This window comes from Pleurodeles waltl, chromosome 4_1, assembly GCF_031143425.1.
Source record: "Pleurodeles waltl isolate 20211129_DDA chromosome 4_1, aPleWal1.hap1.20221129, whole genome shotgun sequence".
NCBI classification, from domain to species: Eukaryota; Metazoa; Chordata; class Amphibia; order Caudata; family Salamandridae; genus Pleurodeles; species Pleurodeles waltl.
Window position 1 is genome coordinate 433,733,183 of NC_090442.1, and position 23,648 is coordinate 433,756,830.

Genomic DNA, 23,648 nt, shown 5'->3' on the forward strand with positions numbered 1-23,648 from the left:
CAGTGTATGGTAACTGAGTTGTGACTTTCCCTTCCGATTTCAGAGATGTGGGCCCCACTGCGTGACATCTGCCTTGTTTCCCCATGGACTACAGCTGTGTGAGAGTGGTATGTTGTCATCACAATGTAAATAAGCATTTTGGCACGATCATGTCTAATACATTTGTTCAAAATCACAGCCAGACTCCAGATTGTTTTGTGCAATAACTGTGTTTATTACAGTGCTCTATATTGGTGGGTGGTTGCAAATCGGTGAGGGGTGATGGTGGAGGAATGTCCATGGCAGAGTCCAGACTATTAGTATCACAGGTGCATTGTCCAAATGCCTGTGGAAGGTGGAGCAGGGGCAGTTTAAGGATGGACAGGGTGACAATGTGGGACAGTGGGATGACAATCAGGGAGGTATCCTTTCCTCGCGGGGGTCTTGGCATCTTACTCTGTCTTCTTCCTGGATCTCAGGGCCCGCTTGCGGGGTGGTTCTCCTTCTGCAGGGGGTGGGGTGCTGGTGGCCAGTTGGTCCTGTGGCTGGGCCTCCTGTCCACTAGCGCCGGCAGAGGTGGTAGGCAGTTCTTGGTCCATGCTAGTGTCAGGGGCCCTTTGTGGTGCCACAGTGTCCCGTAATGTGGTGACTACCTGATTCAGAGCACCTACGATGGTGCCCAGGGCGGAACTGATGTTTCGTAGTTCCTCCCTGAACCCCATATACTGTTCCTCCTGCAGGAGCTGGATCTCCTGAAACCTGCCCAGGACCGTCGCCATCGTCTCCTGGGAATGATGGTAGGCTCCCATGATGGAGGTGAGGGCCTTGTGGAGGGTGGGTTCCCTGGGCCTGTCCCCCCCCTGTCGCACAGCAGCCCTCCCAGTTCCCCTGTGCCTCTGTCCCCTGGACCGTGTGCCCACTACCACTGCCCCCAGGTCCCTGTTGTTGTTGGGGTGGTGGGTTGGCCTGGGTTCCCTGTAGTGGTGGACACACCGCTGATTGACGTGTCCTGGGGACAGAGGTATGGGCCCGCTGGGTGGGTGCTGTGCTGGTGTTCCCAGAGGGGGGAAGGTCTGCTGTGGCCTGTGGCTGTCTGAGAGGAACCGACTGTCCCGAGGTCTCCGATGGGCCGGGATGGTCATCTAGATCCAGGTCGACAGAGGTGCTGTCATCACTGTGGGCCTCTTCTGGGGGTGGAGTTGACATTTGTGGACCCTCCTGCGCGGTGACATGGCGTTCGGGTCCTGCAGGGGTATAAAAGTATGGTTATTGCATCTGTGTGTGCCATAGCGTGCAATGGGTGGGTGCCAGTGTACCCCAGTGCTGGCATTCCCGTGTGGGGGCTTTTGTGACAGTGGTTTGGGGGGGGCGGATGGGTATGTGCAGTGGGCATGCTTTGGTGATGGGTGTCCATGCTTTGCGGTTGCATGCAGGGCTTGGTGTTGGGATGGGTGGGTTGTGATGGTGAGACATTTGCAAGGAGTAGGTGTGATGGGGTGAGGGTGAGGGTGGGGGTATGAGTTGGCATGCTGGTGGGGTGGGGGGATGAAGTAGTGAAGATGAGACTTACCAGAGTCCATTCCTCCACCTACTCCTGCGAGGCCCTCAGGATGCAGGATCGCCAAGACCTGCTCCTCCCATGTTGTAAATTGTGGGGGAGGAGGTGGGGGTCCGCCGCCAGTCCGCTGCACCGCAATGTTGTGCCTGGATACCATTGAACGCACCTTCCCCCGTAGGTCGTTCCACCGCTTCCTGATGTCGTCCCTATTTCTTGGGTGCTGTCCCACAGCGTTGACCCTGTCGACTATTCTGCTCCATAGCTCCATCTTCCTGGCAATGGTGGTGTGCTGCACCTGTGTCCCGAAGAGCTGTGGCTATACCCGTACAATTTCCTCCACCATGACCCTGAGTTCATCCTCAGAAAACCTGGGATGTCTTTGCGGTGCCATGGGGTGGTGTGGGTGATGTGTGGGGTGGATTGTGTGGTGCTAAGTGTGGTGATGTGTATTGGTGTGTTGTGTGAAGTGCGTGGTAATATTGCTGGGTGACAGTTAAATGCGCGTCTGGGTGCTCGGATCTCTTTTCTCTGTGCGTGTTCACGAATCTGTTGGAGTGGAGGTTTGTGGGTGATGTAGGTGTGTGTTTTATGTTTTGTTGGGTGTGTGGGAGTGGTGTTTGTATGTGTATCAGGTGTGTGTATTTCGATTTGTCCAATGTGGCAGTGTTTTGTAGAAGTGTGTGTATTTTGAGCGCGGCGGTATGTACCGCCAATGGAATACCGCGGTTGAAAGACCGCTGCGTGGATTCGTGGGTCGTGATAGCATGGGCGTATTTCTGTTGGCGTGACGGTGGAGGTTTGGTCATCGCCAGTTTCTCGCTGCCCTTTGGTGTGGCGGACTTTTGTGGATGTCTCTATTTTGGCGGTTTGCCTGTTGTGGGTCAGAATGGCTGTGGCGGTTTACCGCGGCGGTGTTCTGGCCTTCTTCTGCACGGCGGTAAGCGCCTTTTACCGCCAAGGTTGGAATGACCCCCTATGTCCACAACTTGTGTAATAGAAGCTGACAGTGTTTAATTCGGACACAAGCTGATGGCTTGATCAACCATCTTGTTTTTTTGTTGCATGATTTAAGAGGTGTTTGGTTCTTAAAAAAATGTAGCCAAGCAAGCCATGTATTGTGGTGTCAACTCTTTAACCTTTTAGGTGCGGGCGTCGGCCACTGGCCGACGCCCACACACCCTCCCTGGTGTGGGTCACGACCAGTGGCCGACACCAGGAAGGGTATTAATAAATCCTCGGGTGCGTGGCACCCGAGGATTTTTTTTTTTTTTAAACTTCCCCCGGGAGACACGGAAGCTTCCGTGTCTCCCCCCGCCCCTCATCCGCCCCTTTGTGACGTCAGCGCGCCACGAGGCGCGCTGACGTTTCAAAGGTGTTTTCCCCATCAAAGCAGGAAGCAGCCTGCTGCGATCGGGGGCCAGAAACAGTTTCAGAAGGCCTCGTAAGAAAGGGGAGAGTCTCCCCTTTCTTACGAGGCCTTCTGAAAGTGTTTCCTAGGAAACACCACTAGACACCAGGGATTTCACTTTGGGGGGGCGGCCCCCCGGAAAACGGGCCGCCCCCCCGGCATAATTTTTATTTAAAAAAAAGGGAGGTGCCCCCTGGGGGGGGGGGGGGGTCGTGATTGCGGCCCCCCCAGGGGATTTTTTTTTTTCTCCCAAAAAAAATTAAAAAAAAAAAAATAAATATGACAGGGGGTCGCCCGTGGGTAGGGTGACCCCCTGTGGGGGCAATATTTTTTTTTAGATGTTGTAGAGTTTCCCTGGGGGCCATTTTGGCCCCCAAGGAAACCATACAACAACTAAAAAAAAAGAGATGTATATATAGATCTATATATATCTATGTAGATAGATATATCTAGGTACATGGATATATCTATAGATATATCTATGTAGATAGATATATATATATATATATATAGAGGTAGATCTATATCAATCAAAGAGATTTATAAAGCGCGCTACTCACCCGTGAGGGTCTCAAGGCACCAGGGGGAGGGACGGGGGGAGGGAAAGGGGCTGGGAGGTTCACTGTTCGAAAAGCCAGGTTTTGAGGCCCTTCCTGAAAAGAAGTAGGTTTTGGGTCTTGCGAAGGTGGGTTGTGAGGGCGTTCAAGGTTTTGGGTGCAAGGTAGGAGAAGGATCTGCCCCCGGTGGTGGTGTGTTTGATGCGGGGGACAGAGGCGAGAGAGAGGTCAGCTGAGCGGACGTTTCGTGTGGGGGTGTGGAAGGTGACTCTCGTTGAGGTAGGCAGGGCCTGTGTTGTGGAGTGATTTGTGTGCGAGGATGAGGATCTTGAAGGTGATCCTTTTGTCAATGGGAGCCAGTGGAGGGATTTGAGGTGTGGAGAGATGTGTTCGTGTCGGTGGAGGTCGAGGATGAGTCGTGCTGCTGAGTTCTGGATGCGTGTAGTTTGCGCTTGAGTTTTAGAGCGGTGGCGGCGTAGAGGGCGTTTCCGTAATCAAGCCTGCTGCTGATGAGTGCGTCAGTGACAGTTTTTCTGGTCTCTGTGGGGATCCATTTGAATGTTTTTCAGTATACGGAGTGTGTTGAAGCATGAGGAGGTAAGAGCGTTGATTTGTTGGGTCATCGAGAGGGAGGAGTCTAGGATGATGCTGAGGTTGCATGCGTGGTTGGCGGGGGTGGGTGCAGGGCCTAGCGTTGTGGGCCACCATGAGGGGTCCCAGGTGTTTTTGTGTGGGCCAAAGAGGATTATTTCGGTTTTGCTTGAGTTGAGTTTCAGGTGGTTGGCTGTCATATATATATATCACTTTTGTCAATATGTGTGTGGTTTCCCTGGGGGGAAAAGGGTCCGACTTGTCTAGTGGCAGTTTTAGTGCCATAAAGAAGCGCAGAAGGTTTATATGCCTACTGCAAAGAGCAAATCTGTATTTTATGTAAATAGCTGAGTACATTAGTAAAGTCTATGGAGAGATGAAGGGCACTTTTGCTGGGTGGTAATGAGGGAATCCGAGGAGGAGGGAGTGGGAGCACCAATAATGATTGTTGGACTGGGCGCAGGAGGTGCTAAAGACTGTGACGAATGGTATGTGACAAGGTTTTTTTTGAGTGTCTTCAAAGTACGTGCTGATTGAGGGAAGAAGCGCAGGTAAGGTGGCCTCTATTGTTGCACGTATCTCACACACACCATCGATTTTTTGACTGTCTACGTAGGCTAGTGTTTTAGAGCAACAGTTTAGCCAATAGCAGAGATGGCATCTTGATGGATGACTGCTGCCTGCACTCGGGTTATAGAGGACCGCTCTGACATAGGATCAGAGACTGAGACATCAGATACTGAGACAGCATCTGAGGGATAGGACAATGGCGCAGACTCTGGGAGTGATTTTTCAGTCAGAGGAGTCCCATTCGATAACTCCTCTTCCAGTACATTATGAGGGAGGTGATGAGGACAGTCCTGCTGTCCCTTCGCAAGCGGTTCGTGCAACTGGGTAATAGTGGGTTAGGCCAACCCAGAGAGCAGGTGAATGCGGCGGCAAGCAGAGAGAGAGTGCTCTCTTGGGAGCTCCCCAATTTAGTTCAGCCCCAAATTCCACCACCCAAATCATATTGTGGAGACATCAAAATTGTCTATGGCAAAACAAACTGGTTTTGTAAGGCAGGCACCTGTGTTTTTGGTCCTGGATTCGGCGGCCATATAGAGAAACACACTAAACCCAAACATTTCTGGAAACTAGACATTCGGGGGAGTCCACAGAGGTGTGACTTGTGTGGATTCCCCAAAGTTTTCTTACCCAGAATACCCTGCAAAGCTGAAATGTTGAAAAAAAACTCAATTTTTCTCGCATTTCTGTCACACAAACTACAGGAATATGCTGGGATCCACAACATTCCTACCACCCAGTGACTCCTCACCTGTCCTGATAAAAACACTACCCCACTTGAGTGCCTACACCTAGTGCCTGTGTCAGGAATGGATCACCCCAGGGTCAACAGCTGCCTCACGTAAGGACCAACATTGATCGTTGTGTGATCTATTCCTGTCGCAGGCACCAGGCCTATCCACACAAGTGAGGTATCATATTTATCGGGAGACTTGGGGGAACGCTGGGTGGAAGGAAATTTGTGGCTCCTCTCAGATTCCAGAACTTTCTGTCACCGAAATGTGAGGAAAACTTGTTTTTTTAGCCACTTTTTGAGGTTTGCAAAGGATTCTGGGTAACAGAACCTGGTCCGAGCCCCGCAAGTCACCCCTCCTTGGATTCCCCTAGGTCTCTAGTTTTCAGAAATGCACAGGTTTGGTAAGTTTCCCTAGGTGCCAGCTGAGCTAGAGGCCAAAATCTACAGGTAGGCACTTCCCAAAAAACACCTCTGTTTTCTTCCAAAAATTTGGATGTGTCCACGTTGCGCTTTGGGGCGTTTCCTGTCGCAGGCGCTAGGCCTACGCACACAAGTGAGGTATCATTTTTATCGGGAGACTTGGGGGAACGCTGGGTGGAAGGAAATTTGAGGCTCCTCTCAGATTCCAGAACTTTCTGTCACCGAAATATTAGGAAAACTTGTTTTTTTAGCCACTTTTTGAGGTTTGCAAAGGATTCTGGGTAACATAACCTGGTCAGAGCCCCACGAGTCACCCCATCTTGGATTCCCCTAGGTCTCTAGCTTTCAAAAATGCACAGGTTTGGTAGGTTTCCCTATGTGCCGGCTGAGCTAGAGGCCAAAATCTACAGGTAGGCACTTTGGAAAAAACAGCTGTGTTTTCTATAAAAAAAATAGGATGTGTCCATGTTGTGTTTTGGGGCATTTCCTGTCGCGGGCACTAGGCCTACCCACACAAGTGAGGTATCATTTTTATCGGGAGACTTGGGGGAACATAGAATAGCAAAACAAGCGTTATTGCCCCTTATCTTTCTCTACATTTTTTCCTTCCAAATATAAGAGAGTGTGTAAAAAAGACGTCTGTTTGAGAAATGCCCTGCAATTCACATGCTAGTATGGGCACCTCGGAATTCAGCGATGTGCAAATAACCACTGCTCCTCAAAACCTTATCTTGATCCCATTTTAGAAATGCAAAGGTTTTCTTGATACCTCTTTTTCACTCTTCATATTTCAGCAAATGATTTGCTGTATACCCAGTATAGAATGAAAACCAACTGCAGGGTGCAGCTCATTTATTGGCTCTGGGTACCTAGGGTTCTTGATGAACCTACAAGCCCTTTATATCCCGCAACCAGAAGAGTCCAGCAGACAAAACGGTATATTGCTTTCAGAAATCTGACATCGCAGGAAAAAGTTACAGAGTAAAACATAAAGAAAAATGGCTGTTGTTTTCAGCTCAATTTCAATATTTTTTTATTTCAGCTGTTATTTTCTGTAGGAAAACCTTGTAGGATCTACACAAATGACTCCTTGCTGAATTCCGAATTATGTCTAGTTTTCAGAAATGTTTAGCATTCCGGGATCCAGCATTGGTTTCACACCCATTCCTGTCACTAACTGGAAGGAGGCTGAAAGCACCAAATATAGTAAAAATGGGGTATGTCCCTGTAAAATGCCAAATTTGTGTTGAAAAATTTGGTTTTCTGATTCAAGTCTGCTCGTTCCTGAAAGGTGGGAAGATAGTGATTTCAGCACCAGAAACCCATTGTTGATGGCATTTTCAGGGAAAAAACCACAAGCATTCTTCGGCAGCCCTTTTTTCCCATTTTTTTGGAAAAAACTAAATTTTCACTGTATTTTGGCTATTTTCTTGGTCTCCTCCAGGGGAAACCACAAACTCTGGGTACCATTAGAATCCCTAGGATGTTGGAAAAAAAGGACGCAAATTTCGCGTGGTTAGCTTATGTGGACAAAAAGTTATGAAGCCCTAAGCGCGAACTACCCCAAATAGCCAAAAAAGGGCTCAGCACTGGGGGGGAAAAGGCGTAGCAGCTAAGGGGTTAAGACAAAAGAAATCTAATCTGCCGGCACAATCTAATAACATTGGAGTTGAAGATTTCCGCCAAGGTAGCAGGGCATGTACAAAGAATATGTAGGAAGTCTTCCCGTCAATATGCGCAAAGCCTGAATCTCCCCCTGTTTGATGGTGTCAGTCATTTTGGAATAACATCCAATGAAGGTAGTTGACCGAGACTGGCGTGGAGCACCTTTATTTTTGTGTCTTTTTAAATATTTCTGCCATATAAGGCTGTGCTATCGGAGACTTTTAAGTGTTAATTGTCATCCATGAGTGTGATTGCTTTCTGAACTTGTCTTTGTCCTTGCTACACAAGAGCAGCTTGACATGCTTGTTTAATAATTGGTTGAAGAGTTTGTGTGGTAGAGACTTTTGCCATAGATCTTCTGCCTGCAAATGCTTTACGCCAAGTTTGTGCCTATTTCTTCCCAAATCAGCACCTTTGTTGTGTTCGGGTGCACCTGTCTGAGCATGGAGGCATTTTTGAGGAGAGACCTATCTTTTGCCAATGCTTGGTTTTGTAACCTGAATTCTAGCCTGATTTGTGCTGGTGAGGAGCTGTGCGGAAGGTGGAAGAGAAGGTGAAAAATGTTGCTCTAGGCAATGTTCATAAAATCGTTAAAATTACCGGGAAATAATTCCAAACCATATGCCAGGGAAGGCAGAAACTTTGCCTTGATCAATGTGAGGTGTGAACACCAGGTTGTACATTGCGATTTCGTAGACAAGGCTTGTACTGATGCAAGTTAGGATGCCATTCTCGCTTTCAGGGTGTTTAGGTGCAAGCGGTACGACCAGCGCTCCAGCACACAGACACCAAGATATTTATAGTTACTGTTCTGTCCACTAGTTGATCCCCACAGACCCATTTTTTTTTCTTGATTACACGCTTGCCAAAGATGACTAGCCTGTTTTTCCCAGGTTTACCAACAGCTCATTTGTCTCACAATACTGATCAAAGATGTTCAGCACTTTTTAAAGTCCTCTACCTGAGAGATTTAATAGGACAATATTGTCTGCATACAATAATGCTCTTAGAGGATAATTACCCAGTGTGGAAGGGTGGGAGCTAGAGGTGTTCAGTTGTGTCCACAAATCTACCAGGTAAGGGTTGAAAAGAATCGAGGCTAGCACACAACCTTGCTTGACACTTTAGTCTATTTGAATATTAGCAGACACACTTTCATTACCACCTACTTTCACCCTTGCCCAGTTATATGAATACAGATGCTGTATTCCTTTTAACAGTTCCTAGCAGGATATTGAGGTTCACTAGCTTCCTCCACAACCTGTGCTGATCCACGGAATCAAACGCTTTGGATAAGTCCACAAAGCAGGTGTATAAGGCCATTTTCTTACCTGTTTGTTTTTCCTCTAGCATGGCTAGTGCTATCAGGTTGTCAGAAGGGCTCACAGAGGAACGGAAGCAAGTTTGATTAAGGGGTATTAGATTAAGCTTGGTTGCCTATTCTTTCAGTTCCTCTAATAGGAGACCTGCAAATATTTTTGCGTAAATGTTGAGCAGTTCGATCAGTCTATAACTGTCAGGGTTCCCGTAGGGGCCCTTCCTGTAGATTGGATGAAAAATTGACCCTTTCTAGGAAACCGGAATTTTGTTTTCCATGACGCTGGCATTACACAGATTGCAGAGCAGGCCAGATCAAAAGACAGGATCGTAATTTTGTACGCCTGCGGGGAAGCTGTTTGGACCGGGAGCCCCACTCTGTCTGCAACATTGAAGTTCTCCCTCAAGCTTTTGTACTTCAAAGCACAATGGGTTTAACTCACAGCTTGAGGTAGGAATTGGTTCTGCTACATCCTGACCGCAGTAGAGATTCAAGATGTGCTAGATCCACTTTTCTTCTGGCACTGCGTTACTTTGGATCCCAGTGGCCCCGCGCTCCAGTTGATTGATATTGGGCCACAGGGGCCAGCTGTTCTTTTCTTTACTAGCCGCCACAATTTTGATCCATTCCTGGTCTATGTAGGCCTGCTTTGCTTCCCATACAGCCTTCTTGTATTTCTTTCTTAGTTCATGAAAAGTGTGGTGATGGCTGTTACCCAGCGGTTTGGTTAAGCTGTTGTCTTTGTTGTCTTAAGGTCTGCGTGAACCATCGGTGGAGGGCCGTCCCTTGACCATTGTTTGGGATCTAGCTGGTTCCTTAGTGATGTCAACATTGCCTCCCACTTAGTGATTATGCCACCTGGACCACTTGATCAGATGATAAGTTAGCTTCCCATGCCACATATTTCTCCATACACATATTGGACCATCTAATGCGATGTAAGTGGCTTCCAGGGTCCTGTTCACCTAGCTTGTCCAACAGCCCCACATGGTGATTGTTATTCTTTAATTTCATAATCTGTGGATGGTGGTTGCTTTCGCGTCTCACCTCTTTACTAAAATCTTGGAAATACTTGAAGATAGCCATTGAAGTAAATTTGTAGTCTAGAGTAGATGTGGATTTCTGTGATGTGTGACTCAGATTCATTGGGCAGCCTTTGGGGAATCAACCGTTTAGGGCCCTCAGCCCTGCCGCCTCAAGGAGTCTTACAAGAAGGTGGTCACATTTGTCCATGTCACTAAAAAGCAATACTTGTGGTGTGATACCCAGACTCCAGAGCGCCTTCTCTGAAACTTCTTTTTCCACAGCTGGCCATGTTTAGGTTAAAGTCACCTGTGATGATCCAGGAGGCGCTCTCAAGGATAACAATTTGTTTTTCGTTATGTCTAGCAGGTACTGTTTATGTGCCATGTTTGGTCTGATGCAACTAGTTTTCAATAATGACTGCTAACATGTGGGCTGGTTGCAGGTCAATGTCCCTTACGTTAAAGGATTTTCTTGTGGTTATGTAGGTTGAGAGGCCCCCTTTTGGGTGATCTTTGGGTTTTGTTTTGCAGCCGGGCTTGGGAATTCTTGAGACCCAGCTAACAGTTTTTTGGCTTCTTTCAAGGTTTCCTGTAGGCAAATGATGTCAAAGTCCTTCAAAAAGGATTCCACATTAGGATCTTGAGCAATTTTACTGGCCCCTGCAATATTCCAGGATAATATGTTTGTGTTCCTTAGCTTGCTTTTGGACATAGTTTGTGCAGTTGGGATTATTTTGGCAAAGCAGGTTCCAGATCTATCCTTGTAATGCGAGGTTTTGTCTGGATCGAAAGGTGAGTATGTTACTACTGGCTTTCCCGTTTTGCATGCCCTCTTTGTGACAATGTCTTGTCAATGGATGGCCCTTGGGGGATGGAGATTGTGAACTCTATTGGCGCCATAGTGAAGGTGAGGGAAGCCCCCTTAGCTTGTTGCAGAACTGATCAGTAGCTGTCACTTTTTTATTTTCTCTTTGAGGGATGAGAAAGGTTGGATACTTTACTCTGCTGGCTTCCTTTCCCAGTCTTCAGGTGCTTCTGATTTGGACAACACTAACTGTGCTATCTCTGTGCTGCTGAAGCAAACTTTGGTGTCGCCCTTTCCTGGTGCTAAGAAGGCTACATATTCTAGGTCTTTACTGCTTTTTAGTTCCAAACCTTGAGTAGCGTTGCAGATTCTCAAGACGTTTCCTCAGTTGAGGATATCCCAAGGGCCCTGAGGTTTGTGGGCCAGGTGAAAAATTAGGGTGTGAATGCCTGTTAGAAATGGGGTTTTTGGTTGGCAGTCAGGTTACCCTCTGTCCAAGCAAAAGCCCTCACTCTAGTCAGGGTAAGTCACACACAATCCAAAATCAGCCTGTGCTCACCCTCCGGTAGCTTGGCACGAGCAGTCAGGCTTAACTTAGAAGGCAATGTGTAAAGCATTTGTGCAATAAATCATACAACACCATAGCATAACACCACAAAAATACACCACACAGTGTTTAGAAAAATATATAATATTTATCTGGGTATCTTCAGGTCAAAACGATCAAAGTTGCAATATGAATTTGTAAAGATATCACTGAAAAGTGATATAAAGTGTCTTAAGTCTTTAGAAAGTAAACAGAGTCTCTTTCAAACACAAAGTACCTGGTTTCTGGTGGAAAATCTCCTCAGAGGGCAACAAAGGAAGAGAAGCGTGGAAAAAGTGTGTGTGCGTCGATTTCTCCCCAGCACACACGGACTTGCGTCGTTATTTTCCACGCGGGGAAGTCGAGCGTCGTTTTCCGGCGCGCGGACAGTATCTTTCAGTGGGTCGCGGGGATTACCAGATGTCCCAGGTCTGTGCGTGGATTTTCCTGCTTGTTTTCCGGCTGCGCGTCATTCTGCGGGGCTGTGCGTCGAAGTTTCGATCTCACGGCAGGCGTCGCGTCGATTTCTCCGGCAGAGTCGGGCGGCGTTGTCCTTGCGAGGCCGTGCGTCAAAGTTTTGATCTCACGGCAGGCGTTGCGTCGATTTCTCCCGGGAAGTCGGGCGGCGTTGTCCTTGCGAGGCCGTGCGTCAAAGTTTCGATCTCACGGCAGGCGTCGCGTCGATTTCTCCTGCGGAGTCGGGCGGCGTTGTCCTTGCGAGCCTGTGCGTCAAAGTTTTGATCTCACGGCAGGCGTCGCATCGCGTCGATTTCTCCCGGGAAGTCGGGCGGCGTTGTCCTTGCGAGGCCGTGCGTCAAAGTTTCGGTCGTCCCGAAGACGTTGCGTTGATCAGCGTCGGTGTGCGGCGTTTTTCTTGCCGCGGAACAAGCTGTGCGTCGAAAAGTTCGCCGCACGGAGCGTCCAAGAGGAAGAGAGAAGTCTTTTTGGTCCTGAGACTTCAGGGAACAGGAGGCAAGCTCTATCCAAGCCCTTGGAGAGCACTTTTACAGCCAGACAAGAGTTCAGCAAGGCAGCAGGCCAACAGCAAGGCAGCAGTCCTTTGTAGAAAAGCAGACAGGTGAGTCCTTTGAGCAGCCAGGCAGTTCTTCTTGGCAGGATGTAGTTTCTGGTTCAGGTTTCTTCTCCAGCAAGTGTCTGATGAGGTAGGGCAGAGGCCCTGTTTTATACTAAGTTGTGCCTTTGAAGTGGGGGTGACTTCAAAGAGTCTCTAAGAAATGCACCAAGCCCCCTTTCAGTTCAATCCTGTCTGCCAGAGTCCCAGTAGGGGGTGTGGCAGTCCTTTGTGTGAGGGCAGGCCCTCCACCCTCCCAGCCCAGTAAGACCCATTCAAAATGCAGATGTATGCAAGTGAGTCTGAGTACCCTGTGTTTGGGGTGTGTCCGAGTGAATGCACAAGGAGCTGTCAACTAAGCCTAGCCAGACGTGGATTGAAGGGCACAACAAGATTTTAGTGCAAAGAAATGCTCACTTTCTAAAAGTGGCATTTCTAGAATAGTAATATTAAATCCGACTTCACCAGTCAGCAGGATTTTGTATTACCATTCTGGCCATACTAAATATGACCTTCCTGCTCCTTTCAGATCAGCAGCTGCCACTTCAACAGTGTATGAGGGCAGCCCCAATGTTAGCCTATGAAAGGAGCAGGCCTCACAGTAGTGTAAAAACGAATTTAGGAGTTTTACACTACCAGGACATATAACTACACAGGTACATGTCCTGCCTTTTACCTACACAGCACCCTGCTCTAGGGGTTACCTAGGGCACACATTAGGGATGACTTATATGTAGTAAAAGGGGAGTTCTAGGCTTGGCAATTACTTTTAAATGCCAAGTCGAAGTGGCAGTGAAACTGCACACACAGGCCTTGCAATGGCAGGCCTGAAACAGGGTTAAGGGGCTACTGAGGTGGGTGGCACAGCCAGTGCTGCAGGCCCACTAGTAGCATTTAATCTACCTGCCCTAGGCACATGTAGTGCACTCTACCAGGGACTTACAAGTAAATTAAATAGTCAATCATGGATAAACCAATCAGTAGTACAATTTACACAGAGAGCATATGCACTTTAGCACTGGTTAGCAGTGGTAAAGTGCCCAGAGGTCAAAAGCCAACAACAACAGGTCAGAAAAAATAGGAGGAAGGAGGCAAAAAGTTTGGGGATGTCCCTGTCAAAAAGTCAGGTCCAACAACGCCCCTATCTTTTAGGACAGTAAATGCTTAAATGCTGACATTTTGCCTTTAGTGATGTGATGGGCTGACATATTTGCGGCATCTGCGATTGCCTTTTGCTCGGCCATGATAGGCACTTGGAGCTAGATGTATCATTACCCCGGTTTGCATTTCCTAAATAGCGATTTTTAAGAAATCACTGCTTAAGAAATGCAAAATGGGATGTATGAAAATTGAGATTCCGTAATAGCGATTTCTTAAAAGTCACAATCGCTATTACCAAATTGCAATTAGGGAATGGGACTCCATTATTCCATTTGTAGGCCCACAGGTGTGAATGGTTTTGCATTTTCGAATTTGCCAATTCCTGTTAGGAATTTGCAAACTAGGTAATGTAAATCCCAGGGTGCTGGGGGCCTGAGGCCCCCTTTGATGCAACCCCAAAAAATATCAGTGGTTATGTGAAGCGCACAGATGCCATAGAGGTATGTGTGCGCTACATGTCATTTTTTCAAAATTCCACATGGTTACTACCAAATTGGATTTGGTGGTAATTGCATTTCCTGCATTTAGGAAATGGATAATACATGTGCTTTGGAAATCGCAAATAGGAATTCCCTATTTGAGATTTCCTTTTTAGAGAATGGCAATTTGGGATTCACTAAATGGAGTCACAATTTCAGGGAATCGCTATTTTAGCGATTCCTTGAAATTGCACTGCAAATGCCTTTCATAAATCTTGAAAGGCATTTTCGTATGCGCAAACGGTCGAATTTTGCGATTCACACCGTTTGCGAACACAAAAAGCTTTGATACATCCAGCCCTTGGTTCATAGTATACGTACACAGCTGATGAGCTGGAGGATTTGTGTAGGGCCATATTGGTCTTGGGACCCAAGATGGAGACCCCACATTGGTGGTGTTTCCAGATTGCTTGCTTGTGCCCTAGGAGCCCCTCTGAGACACGTTGCCTGAGTGGAGGTCTTATATTGATCCAGTTAGAACTAGTTCTCATGGGACTTGCACTCTCTTGTTCTTTTGAGTTGTGCCTTTAAACTAAGGACAGCTTTTTGGTCTAAACCTGTTCCCTCCTGAGTCCCTGAGGTTGGTAGCTAAGTGGTAGTTTCATGCAGTACTGACTGTAGGTGGACTTCAGGCCTTGAGCAATTTAGTCATGATCCATTGAGCTCTCCTATTGCAGTCTCCGAATCAAGGGCTGCCGGGATCTTGAGTACAGTTGAGACTGATTCTCCCTCTTCCTGCTGCTTTTGAAGATTATTTCCATGCTGTGAGGGCGGCAGCTGACCTGTTATGGACTGAGTCGTTGAATCTGTCATTGGGGCAGAGGGTGTGCACTCTATCTTCTCTGCTATTTGCCTGTATTTTTCCTTGGGTTTCCCTCTTGATGGGCTATAATTGCTGTGAGTGGGAAGGTGTGGGTCTTTTTTAATTATGCATTTTCTCTAGGCGGTTTTTGTTTTTTTCCGGACAGGACAGGAATGAAGGGTCCTTCCACTAATTTGCGCTCCTTCTTTGAAGACTCCACTGTTTCTCCTAAAGCCCGATCTGAGCTTGTTTCTTCCTGTACAGTATTGATAGGCATTCCTTCTTGCAGGCTGTTTGAGCCTAATGGACACAGGGGATGCTGCCTGCCATCTCTCCACTGTTCCAACTTCTCTTTTAGATCTGCCACTGGGCATAACTGACAGCAGTGCTTCAAGTTTGTCCAAAATTGGGATGCTGTGACAATGGTACGTCTGGTTTACCAGGCCCCTGTCGGCCTCCACATGAGCTTGTGCCCTTCTAATAAGTGCATTTAACCTGTCCAGATTGTCTATTGCCATGGTAGTGGTTGCCAAGCTTTGCAGGATTTGAATTTGAATGTCCAATTTGTCTGTATTGAAGATTTTTGTGTTTGTTATGACTGTCAATGTTTTGTTTAAGGCATCCCATCCCGTCAGGAGCAGGGCGTCCGTTGTGTCAGTAAGTCTGTGGTTCTGTGCTTTTTTCGAGTTCCTGAGACCTATTGGTAAAAGACTGATTTATGCTCTTCTCTGCAAGCGTTGGGTAAGTTTCCCCTTCCTCTGCACGCTGCTTCTCTTCTTTGTTGAAGACCTCCTCTAATTTCTTCTGTGTTAGAGAGACCTCCCAGCAAGGGCTGGTTGAATTCTTCATTGTGATTGGTGATTCTAGGGCCAACTTGCACAGGCTTCCTTTAGGGCTTCCTTCTATTCAATGGCCCTTAGAAATGAGGTCTTCAGGTGTCATGCCTCTACTTCTTATCCATATGATTAGAGATAAGGGGACTTCTCACTTCTGTTGTTGGGTAGCATGCTCAATTAGATTACATTGGGCTATTTGACCAGATGGTGCACCTGATGCAGACAGTTCTGGCATGGATTCTTGTGCTGCTTTACTTGGTGGAGCGTCCTCCAAGGAAGTGCCCAGGGTAATTGCACTGTCGCTGAAAGATCTCCAGTTGGGCAGTGATCTTGAAACTGTCCCTCCAAGGAGTTTTGCGGCTGACATTTTTCCTCAGTGGCATGATTTACTTGTTGATGCCTTTTCACCCTGTGCTTACATTTCGGCCTCCCCCTTGTGTCAGTTTATTTTCTCTGGAAGTAAACTCCTTTGACTCTTTGGACTCTTCGGATTCCTTTGCCTCCTTCATCTCCTGAGGCACTGCTTCTGTTGTGTATCGACACCTGGGGGAATGCTTCACCTTTCCCTCCTTCATGCACCCCCCCCCCCCATTTGTTTGGGGCTGCCTTCTCTTTTCTCATTAGGTTCTGCACCCTGTTGTGGGCCATCAGAAGGAGGGAACTGCGGGTTCTCATATTCTCTTGCTCTCCCCGCACACTACTATGCGCATTGCTTCGTGCACTTTTGCTCCCCCAGAGAGTCCGTGTGGATAATTCCTTGCTCCACACTTGTTAAGGAGAATGGTTGACAGCTACTGACGGGGTGGCTTCCATCTTTGTAGATTTTGATTGCACCTTGCTATACTGTTTATACGCTCTGATACCTTTTTCCAGTGGCTGCTTCTTCCTAATGCCCACTCTATTTATGCACCATTGCATGTGGTGGGTGTCCAAGCATTTGGCTAGTGTTGCGCAGTGGGCCTGTAAATTATCCAGGTGGGAGGGCAATCACTGCCCTTTTACTCAAACCTGCCCTCCCCTTGTGGTAAAAAGTTTCATGCTGTTGTCAGCCATTGTCTGCTGTTGTCTGCCCTTCTGCTCCTCTGCACCGCTGCCTATTGCTTGTTGGTGCTGCTGTTTAGGTTAAGTGCCTGACTACTGACAACTACCAAATACTGCCGCTGTCTACACAAAACAAAAATGAGGCTATGGTTAGTGGGTTTCACTGGAAGCCCCACAAGCTGCACCCAGTCCTGGCTTGACCTCTTTTGTGGGGCACTAGGGTGCACTCTCAACGGCAGCTGACTAAGGCTGCCGCGCTCGTGCTGTTGTTGCTGTTTGTGCAGCATAATGCGGTGCTGCACAGGGTACCTGATTCCTGGCTTTCGTACTGCCTTGTCTGACTGCACACCCCTCAAGATGTGCTTGCTGCCATGTGAGAGGCACTTTAGCCCAGTTTAAGTAAGCACCCCAAGAAGTACCGCTGTTGTATCAGAAAGGGGCTAGTGGTGAGCGGGTCTCACTAGAAGCCCCCACAAGCTGCACCCAGTCCTAGCTGGGCTGCTTCTGTGGAGGACTGGGCGCACACTCAGCAGCAGCTGCCTACAGCTTATGTTGCCTTGTCCTGTCTTGTCCTGTCTTACCTGGCTCGGCTGCAAACATGCCCCCTCAGACTCCCTTGGGCCTCCTGGCTCACAGCCTTGCTCCCCTTCCTGCCCTGTTCAAGGTGCAAGGGGAGAGGGGGCGATGGAGTGGAGCCAAGCAGCGGCAAGCTCACGGTAGGGTGTGCGGCATGCTGCTTGCTCCGCCCCCCTGCACGTCGGCCAGTCGGCGCTTCCGTGAGGCAGTTCTGGGTCTCCTGAGGCAATTACGTGTTCTGTGAACTCAAGGGCGACTGTCATGTAGGCTGAGCCAGGAAAGGCGTTGGTGTGTCACATTATGTAGATATGTTCAGTGAAAAAGAGTTTCTCATTAATAATAGGTACACAGTAGGAAGCTGTGAGGTTAGGAAGAATCAGCAAATGACAATTTTTTCACCTCCAAATTAGGTTTATGTTTTTTGCCACATGATCTTTTTCTATTACGCTGCTGCGCCCAATGTACTCTATCTGCATTGTGTTAGGTGGCACCTCTAAAAAAAATAACTTGTTGAAGAGAGCTGACTGAGACGCTCTTTGAATGCCCTGAGTTATTTCACTTAGGTCACACTCTTATGATACTGACTGGTGATCACTTTCCCATAGCCTTGTCATGCAACGTACAGTTTTAATAGGGTATAGATAGCTGAAATAAATTGAACACATTTATGTTTCCAAGCTGGACTCATACTATTACGTGAATATCGATGGTGTCTGAAAATATTTCATTTACCTGGATAATACCGGGCAAGGCCAGTGGCACTTCCAAAAACTTGCCAAAGTAAGGAGGGGTCTTCGTCTCTGTTCTTTTGGAAGACATCGTCTAGAGCCCCAGTCCATTTAAGTTCATTTAGGACGATCGTTGCTGGAAGAGAGAAAGCAACAGTATAAACCAATAGAGTTCATACATTTCCAGAGTCATTCAGTCACTTATGTAAAACTTTGGATGTACATTTTTCATTTCATTTAGCTTTACACTGTGCACTACTATAGTTTTTAAAAAAGGCCTTATAAAATACATACATGTAGATACATAGTTAGCAGGTCTTTCAGTCAGCCCTCTGGTATTGTGAATTTTAGTTTGCTCCCGCCCACTGAAGCACTGTATCATACAGCACGTGTCAACGGGTGTGCATGTTTAAGCAATTCCCTCACTGCAAGTGATGGCACATTGCTGTGCACAATGAGCATATCTGCCATAGAAGTAGTTCCTTTCGTGTGTAGGGACTGGTGGTACTGTGACTAGTAAACATTTTTCCTTTTGACAACACTTTTTTCTTTTTCTTTTTATCTGTTTGTGTGGGAGGGTTTGATATGGCCCTTCCTGCTGGTTGACAAAGGTCACAGCTCACAAGCACATTGCTAGCCACCACTATCTTGTAAATGGACTTTGAAATCCATTCTATGCTCACCTGCTGGGTGGGTGCATGCACAGGTCACCGCCTTTGATTGTTTCTTTTTTAGTTTTCTTTTTTTCTAAATCTTACTGCAAAAAGGATTCCAAGCTTGAGCCTCTGCACACAAATGCACACATATGCATTTGCAGACAAAGTATTAAAAGGTGGCCACCTGTATGTTTGCATAGACATGCTCACATATGTGGTCATCTTTAAATATCTTTGTAATAGCTTTATAAAAAAAACACTGCTAAAGAAGAAAGCACTGGCAAAGACATTTGGTGTGCAACCAAATTAGAACTATTTGCTTTGACAATACTTGTATAAGTTGGGAAAACTCTCTATACTTGAATTATTTTAGTATCCTGTCATACACATACTATTTTTTTTTTCTATTTTGGGAGTCAAGTGAGCGTTGACATGGCACTACCTTTGAGGTTACCCAGATATTGCCACGCTATCCATCTCTGGAACATCTCCCTCTTACAAATCATTTATAAAACAGCTGTCCATTTGATCATGACACAATGCTCCTGTTTGCCACCAGGAGTCCCCTTCAGAACAGAAATTCAGGTATTAACAACTCCGGTTGTTCAAATGCATTAAAATCAATAAGACTACAATTCTCTGATTAACTATAAAGAAAGTGAAATTCTGTTAAGAGTCTCCTCAGATGAAGATTAAGAGGCATAATTACAAGTCCCTTGCGTATCCTTGCGCCACAGTAGCGCCATTCTTTTGATGCTAAGGTGGCATTAGGTAGGCATTCCTGATACCCTATATTTACAAAGTGGTTCAATGCTTGCATTGCATCACTATGTAAACCCTTTTGCAGGCATAATTTATGCAAGGGGAGCGTTCTGACCCAGGGTGGCATGAAAAAGGGTACAGTGAAATTTATAAGATTTGACTGGGCCATTTTTTGCATCATTTTTAATACCTTCTCAGAGCAGGCACATTTTTTGATGCTAGTGTAGCAAAGAGCCACAATAGCATAACAATGTTGAAGCTATTGTGCTAAAGATTGCCATGGTGCGCCGTATTTCAAAACACTTCACCCATGGTGTTGTTAGGTGCCGTTAGTGGGACGCAAAAAAAGTGGTGCATCATCAATTATGCACCACATTCTTGTAAATATGCCCCTAGATTTTCACATGACTGCACTGAATATTGAAAGACAACATCAATAGTACAAATGAAAAAGAACTAAGGGCCACTGTTGGACACCTTCTCAAACAACACACACTTGAGAAATGCAGCTTGGTGATTTATAAAAAAGTGGTCACAGCTTATGAATAACATATTAAATCTTAGTACATTTCCTAATGATTGTTAGCCAGCACAGTAAAAGATTGCCAGAAACAATGGAATGGTTGAAAATTAAGGACATATATGTACAAATAGCACAGTTGACAAAGATTTATTCTAATAGAAATTTGGAGACTGGGGGCATGCAAGACATGAGAACTCAAGATACGTCCAGGAGGGGTGCATCCATGCAAGGCTTTCAGGCAAACCCTTGCCTATGTAAAATAAGTTACATGTAGCTCTCTTCTATTGAAAATGTCAAAATATGGTGTGGATTCGGCCATTCGGGACGTGCATTGAACACCCACGATTTAAGATAAATATCACAAAGACTGTGGGCCTGATTCACAAAGGGCCTATGCACTTGTGGCAGAGGGGCTGCAGTCGTGGCGGGACCTCTGTACTATATTTTCCCATTGTGGACCTCCCACCAGGACTGTAACACCTCCCCCGTACCCCCCCCCCCACACACACACACATACACCACTGCGGGACATCTGCCAACAGTGCAGAGGGCCTTTGTGTTTGGACAAGATCAGTTGACCTGGCGTAAGTTCAGTAGTGCAAGCATTTGGCCAGCCAATGGGATTCCACTCAGTAACTGCAGTAGCAGTGCGGGCTATCCCTCGGCTCATTTGGTGTAATAGAATTGGTCACAAGTACGTCCCACTTTCTGATAGAAATATCATAAATCTACAAACTGGTTAAATTCAGGCAATTGTGCTGACTGGTCGCATTACGAAATAGGGACACAGAAATCCTACAACATATTGATTAAAAGTGGTACTGAGAAACATCTCGTTAATTAAAGATGTTCCAGTGCAAAATATGAACACAGTAAATTATGACCAGTGCAATTATGTAATGTGTGGGCATCTCTTGCATTTTCCTTATGAAAACATGTGTGAAATGCACACTTTCAGCACATTGTTGATTTGTTGCAGTAGGGATGGCAGATGCACGCAAAACTCACAAAGCCCGTAAACAACAGGTTATCATGGAAAGTGTGTTTTAGTAGATACAAGGTGCAGGCTGTTTAAAAGCAAAAAAGGAAAAAAAGTGTAGTAGCAAAAAGGAGATACAATGAGTGGAAGATGAAACAGTAAAGACGAAATATTGACAAATACATTATAATTGTAAAACTAAACAATGTTTTTGATTCCAAAATCCTGCTCATTATAGCAAAGTAACGAGATTTTCAGGTTTATGGATACGATCATTTGCAGTAAGATCAGTTCTGTGCACATTAATATTCATCAGCTAGGTCACTCTAACAATGACCCAGAAATAAGGGAAATACGTATTTTATAGCAGCAATTAAAGGGCTGGTATTGGCCTCGCATATTTTTATATTCAGAAAGATAATTTGCCATAATAGCTGACAAACTGCTATCTATATTAGATACAGCATTGAAATAGCGAAGCAACACCTAGAAAATAATCGCATATTTTCAGAAGCAAGAAAGAAATGTTATTTTATTTAAAGCATAAAATTGTTTCACTGTAATCATTTAATATAATTTAGATTCCTAAAACGTTACGCTATAACAATTAAGCATTCAAAAGTCATGCAATATTTAGTGTGACTGCCTCTCGGAAATGCAGAGTTAAACAAGCTTTTGCAATGCAATGGGTCTCGCGTTTGCTCAAGTTAAGGTTATTAGCGTTGTAAACTCCTACCCCGACCTTTCTTGAAACATAAACTGAAAATGAAAAGTAAAACAGTTTCACATAAGCGGGCTGACAGCCGTCATGAGCGCAAAGCAGACAACCAAAAGGAATCAGATGTTCGCTCGCAGTGCAACGTATCGGCAAAAGTGCAATTATCCATTTAACCTGCAAAAGTGCAATTGTCTATGTAACCGGCAAAAGTACAATTATCCATGTAACGGAGTTGATGTCATGCAAACCGCTGCCTATGAAATAAAACGTAGTCCAGAAACCATACATAAAACATTAAGCCTGGTATGTTTGAAGTAGTTGGCCGGTGCGCTCGAGGAGGGCTAAACACCGGAAAAGGCAAGACGTGTGCATGCCTTTCTCTAATGAAATCAAGTGAATTTTAAAAAGGAAGCCCACGAACTAACCAAACTGATGGGTGTGACATGGGTGTGGTTAAAAGCCCACAGAGAGATTACGCCAAGGACAGAGCGCTTTGCACTCAACCATAAAAGTCGTGAGCTGCATTGAGCAACAAAAGCAAAATCACAGGGTAACAACAAAAAAGCTACAGTGGCGTAGCCTGGGTGTCATAGGCCAAAGTCTTTACATTGAGCCCCTATATTCTGAATTTATAATAGTGGAGTGGTCCCCTCACTCTCCCGGAACGTGGTGCAACTGCGCCTGCTGAACAATTGATACCTACGCCCCCATCAGGGTGGTGAAAACATTGCGATTGTTGGTAAAACTACAGTCGTGAGGACGAGAAGGCAATGCTTGGAAATTGATAAGTGGTGCGATGGCCGATGCCTGCAGCAGGAAGTATAGGCCACTCCTGTTTCACATAAGAAGCACCAGAGAAACATCAGGCCCCATAATCCTTTGTCAGCCTGTTTCTTAAAGACGGAAAGCAACCAATTATGAAGGAAACAGTACTTTGAGAAGCATGACAATGTTTTGAAGTTAAATAAACTATATTTGTACTTAATCAAGAATTGCAAGAATACACTGTTACCTACACTTTGTTTTAGACATATTATTTATCACACTTTCTTTTGACATTGTTTTTTCTGGAGCGAGACTTTGCAAATTCTATAGGGACAGATGAAGAATGATCTCAAAATACTCCGAAAGCATATTATACTTTATATTTTTCAACAGGAATTTGTGCATGTTTTAGTTTTTTTAAAAGGAAATAGTTATCTTTTATCGACCAGTCAGAGCTAGGTCTGCTTAGATGTGTACCCTAGTAAATGTGCATGCAGGTCCAGATTCTGTGCTTAGGACTCTGTAACATTCACCAGACCCCTGCCCCCATGTTAAGTATTTATGCTGTGAAGGTGAGGGAGAAATACAATTGAGTTCTCCACTTCCCCCTATCCACACTACCAGTTGAAAGGACAAATGTGACTCAATGGAGCGGTGGAAGAAACCATTGCCTCCAGAAAGAGTATTTTTTGTGTCTACCTGTGCAAGAAGCTCCTTGGCCACTCTACAAAGAAGGTCACTCAGGAACAGGTACACCTCAGGAAGTTCCCCTTAACATCACCTAGTATAGGAACAGCTAAAGAATGGTTACAGCCTGGGTGATGTTTAGTACACCATTGTCAAACCAAAAAGGTACAGCATGGTTAGGTGAAATAGATGCGTCTCACCTGCGTAGGTTGTGCTACAATGCAAGTGCGGTCTAATGACTCAGTGGTGGTAAGAGGCGTGTCAATAGGAGCATTGTGCACGTTGAGAACAACTTGAATTCCATTGCACACTTTGTGATGGTTGGTAAGAACAGCCAAGCGTTATAATGACTGCTACTACTAGTAACACTAGTAATAACAACAATAATAATAACAAAAATAATAATTAGTATTGTTCATGCTTTGGATATTAATAATCTAATAATAGTAATATTTAGGTTTTATTTCTCTAGTGCTTCCTATCACCCTCCGGTAATTTTTAAACGCCCTACGTAAAAGGTGTTACTTCAAAATAATGTATCAATTTAATTGTATTCATTTATTATGATACCTACGTAGTAGAAACACCACACTCTGCACACAGCCTGTGTCATATAATTGCAGAAATATTTTTTCCAGATGTCTTTAC

At 45.8% G+C, this 23,648-nt stretch overlaps 1 protein-coding gene across 12 annotated transcripts in view; it reads right to left on the minus strand.

Annotated features, from left to right (window-relative positions):
• Positions 1-23,648, minus strand: part of CACNA2D1 (calcium voltage-gated channel auxiliary subunit alpha2delta 1) — a 1,459,114-nt gene that overhangs the window by 590,511 nt on the left and 844,955 nt on the right. For all 12 annotated transcript variants that reach the window (XM_069228696.1, XM_069228697.1, XM_069228694.1 and 9 more), the window contains exon 7: positions 17,915-18,046. In XM_069228696.1, coding sequence (XP_069084797.1) covers positions 17,915-18,046 — 132 coding nt within the window. The remainder of the gene's footprint in view (positions 1-17,914; positions 18,047-23,648) is intronic.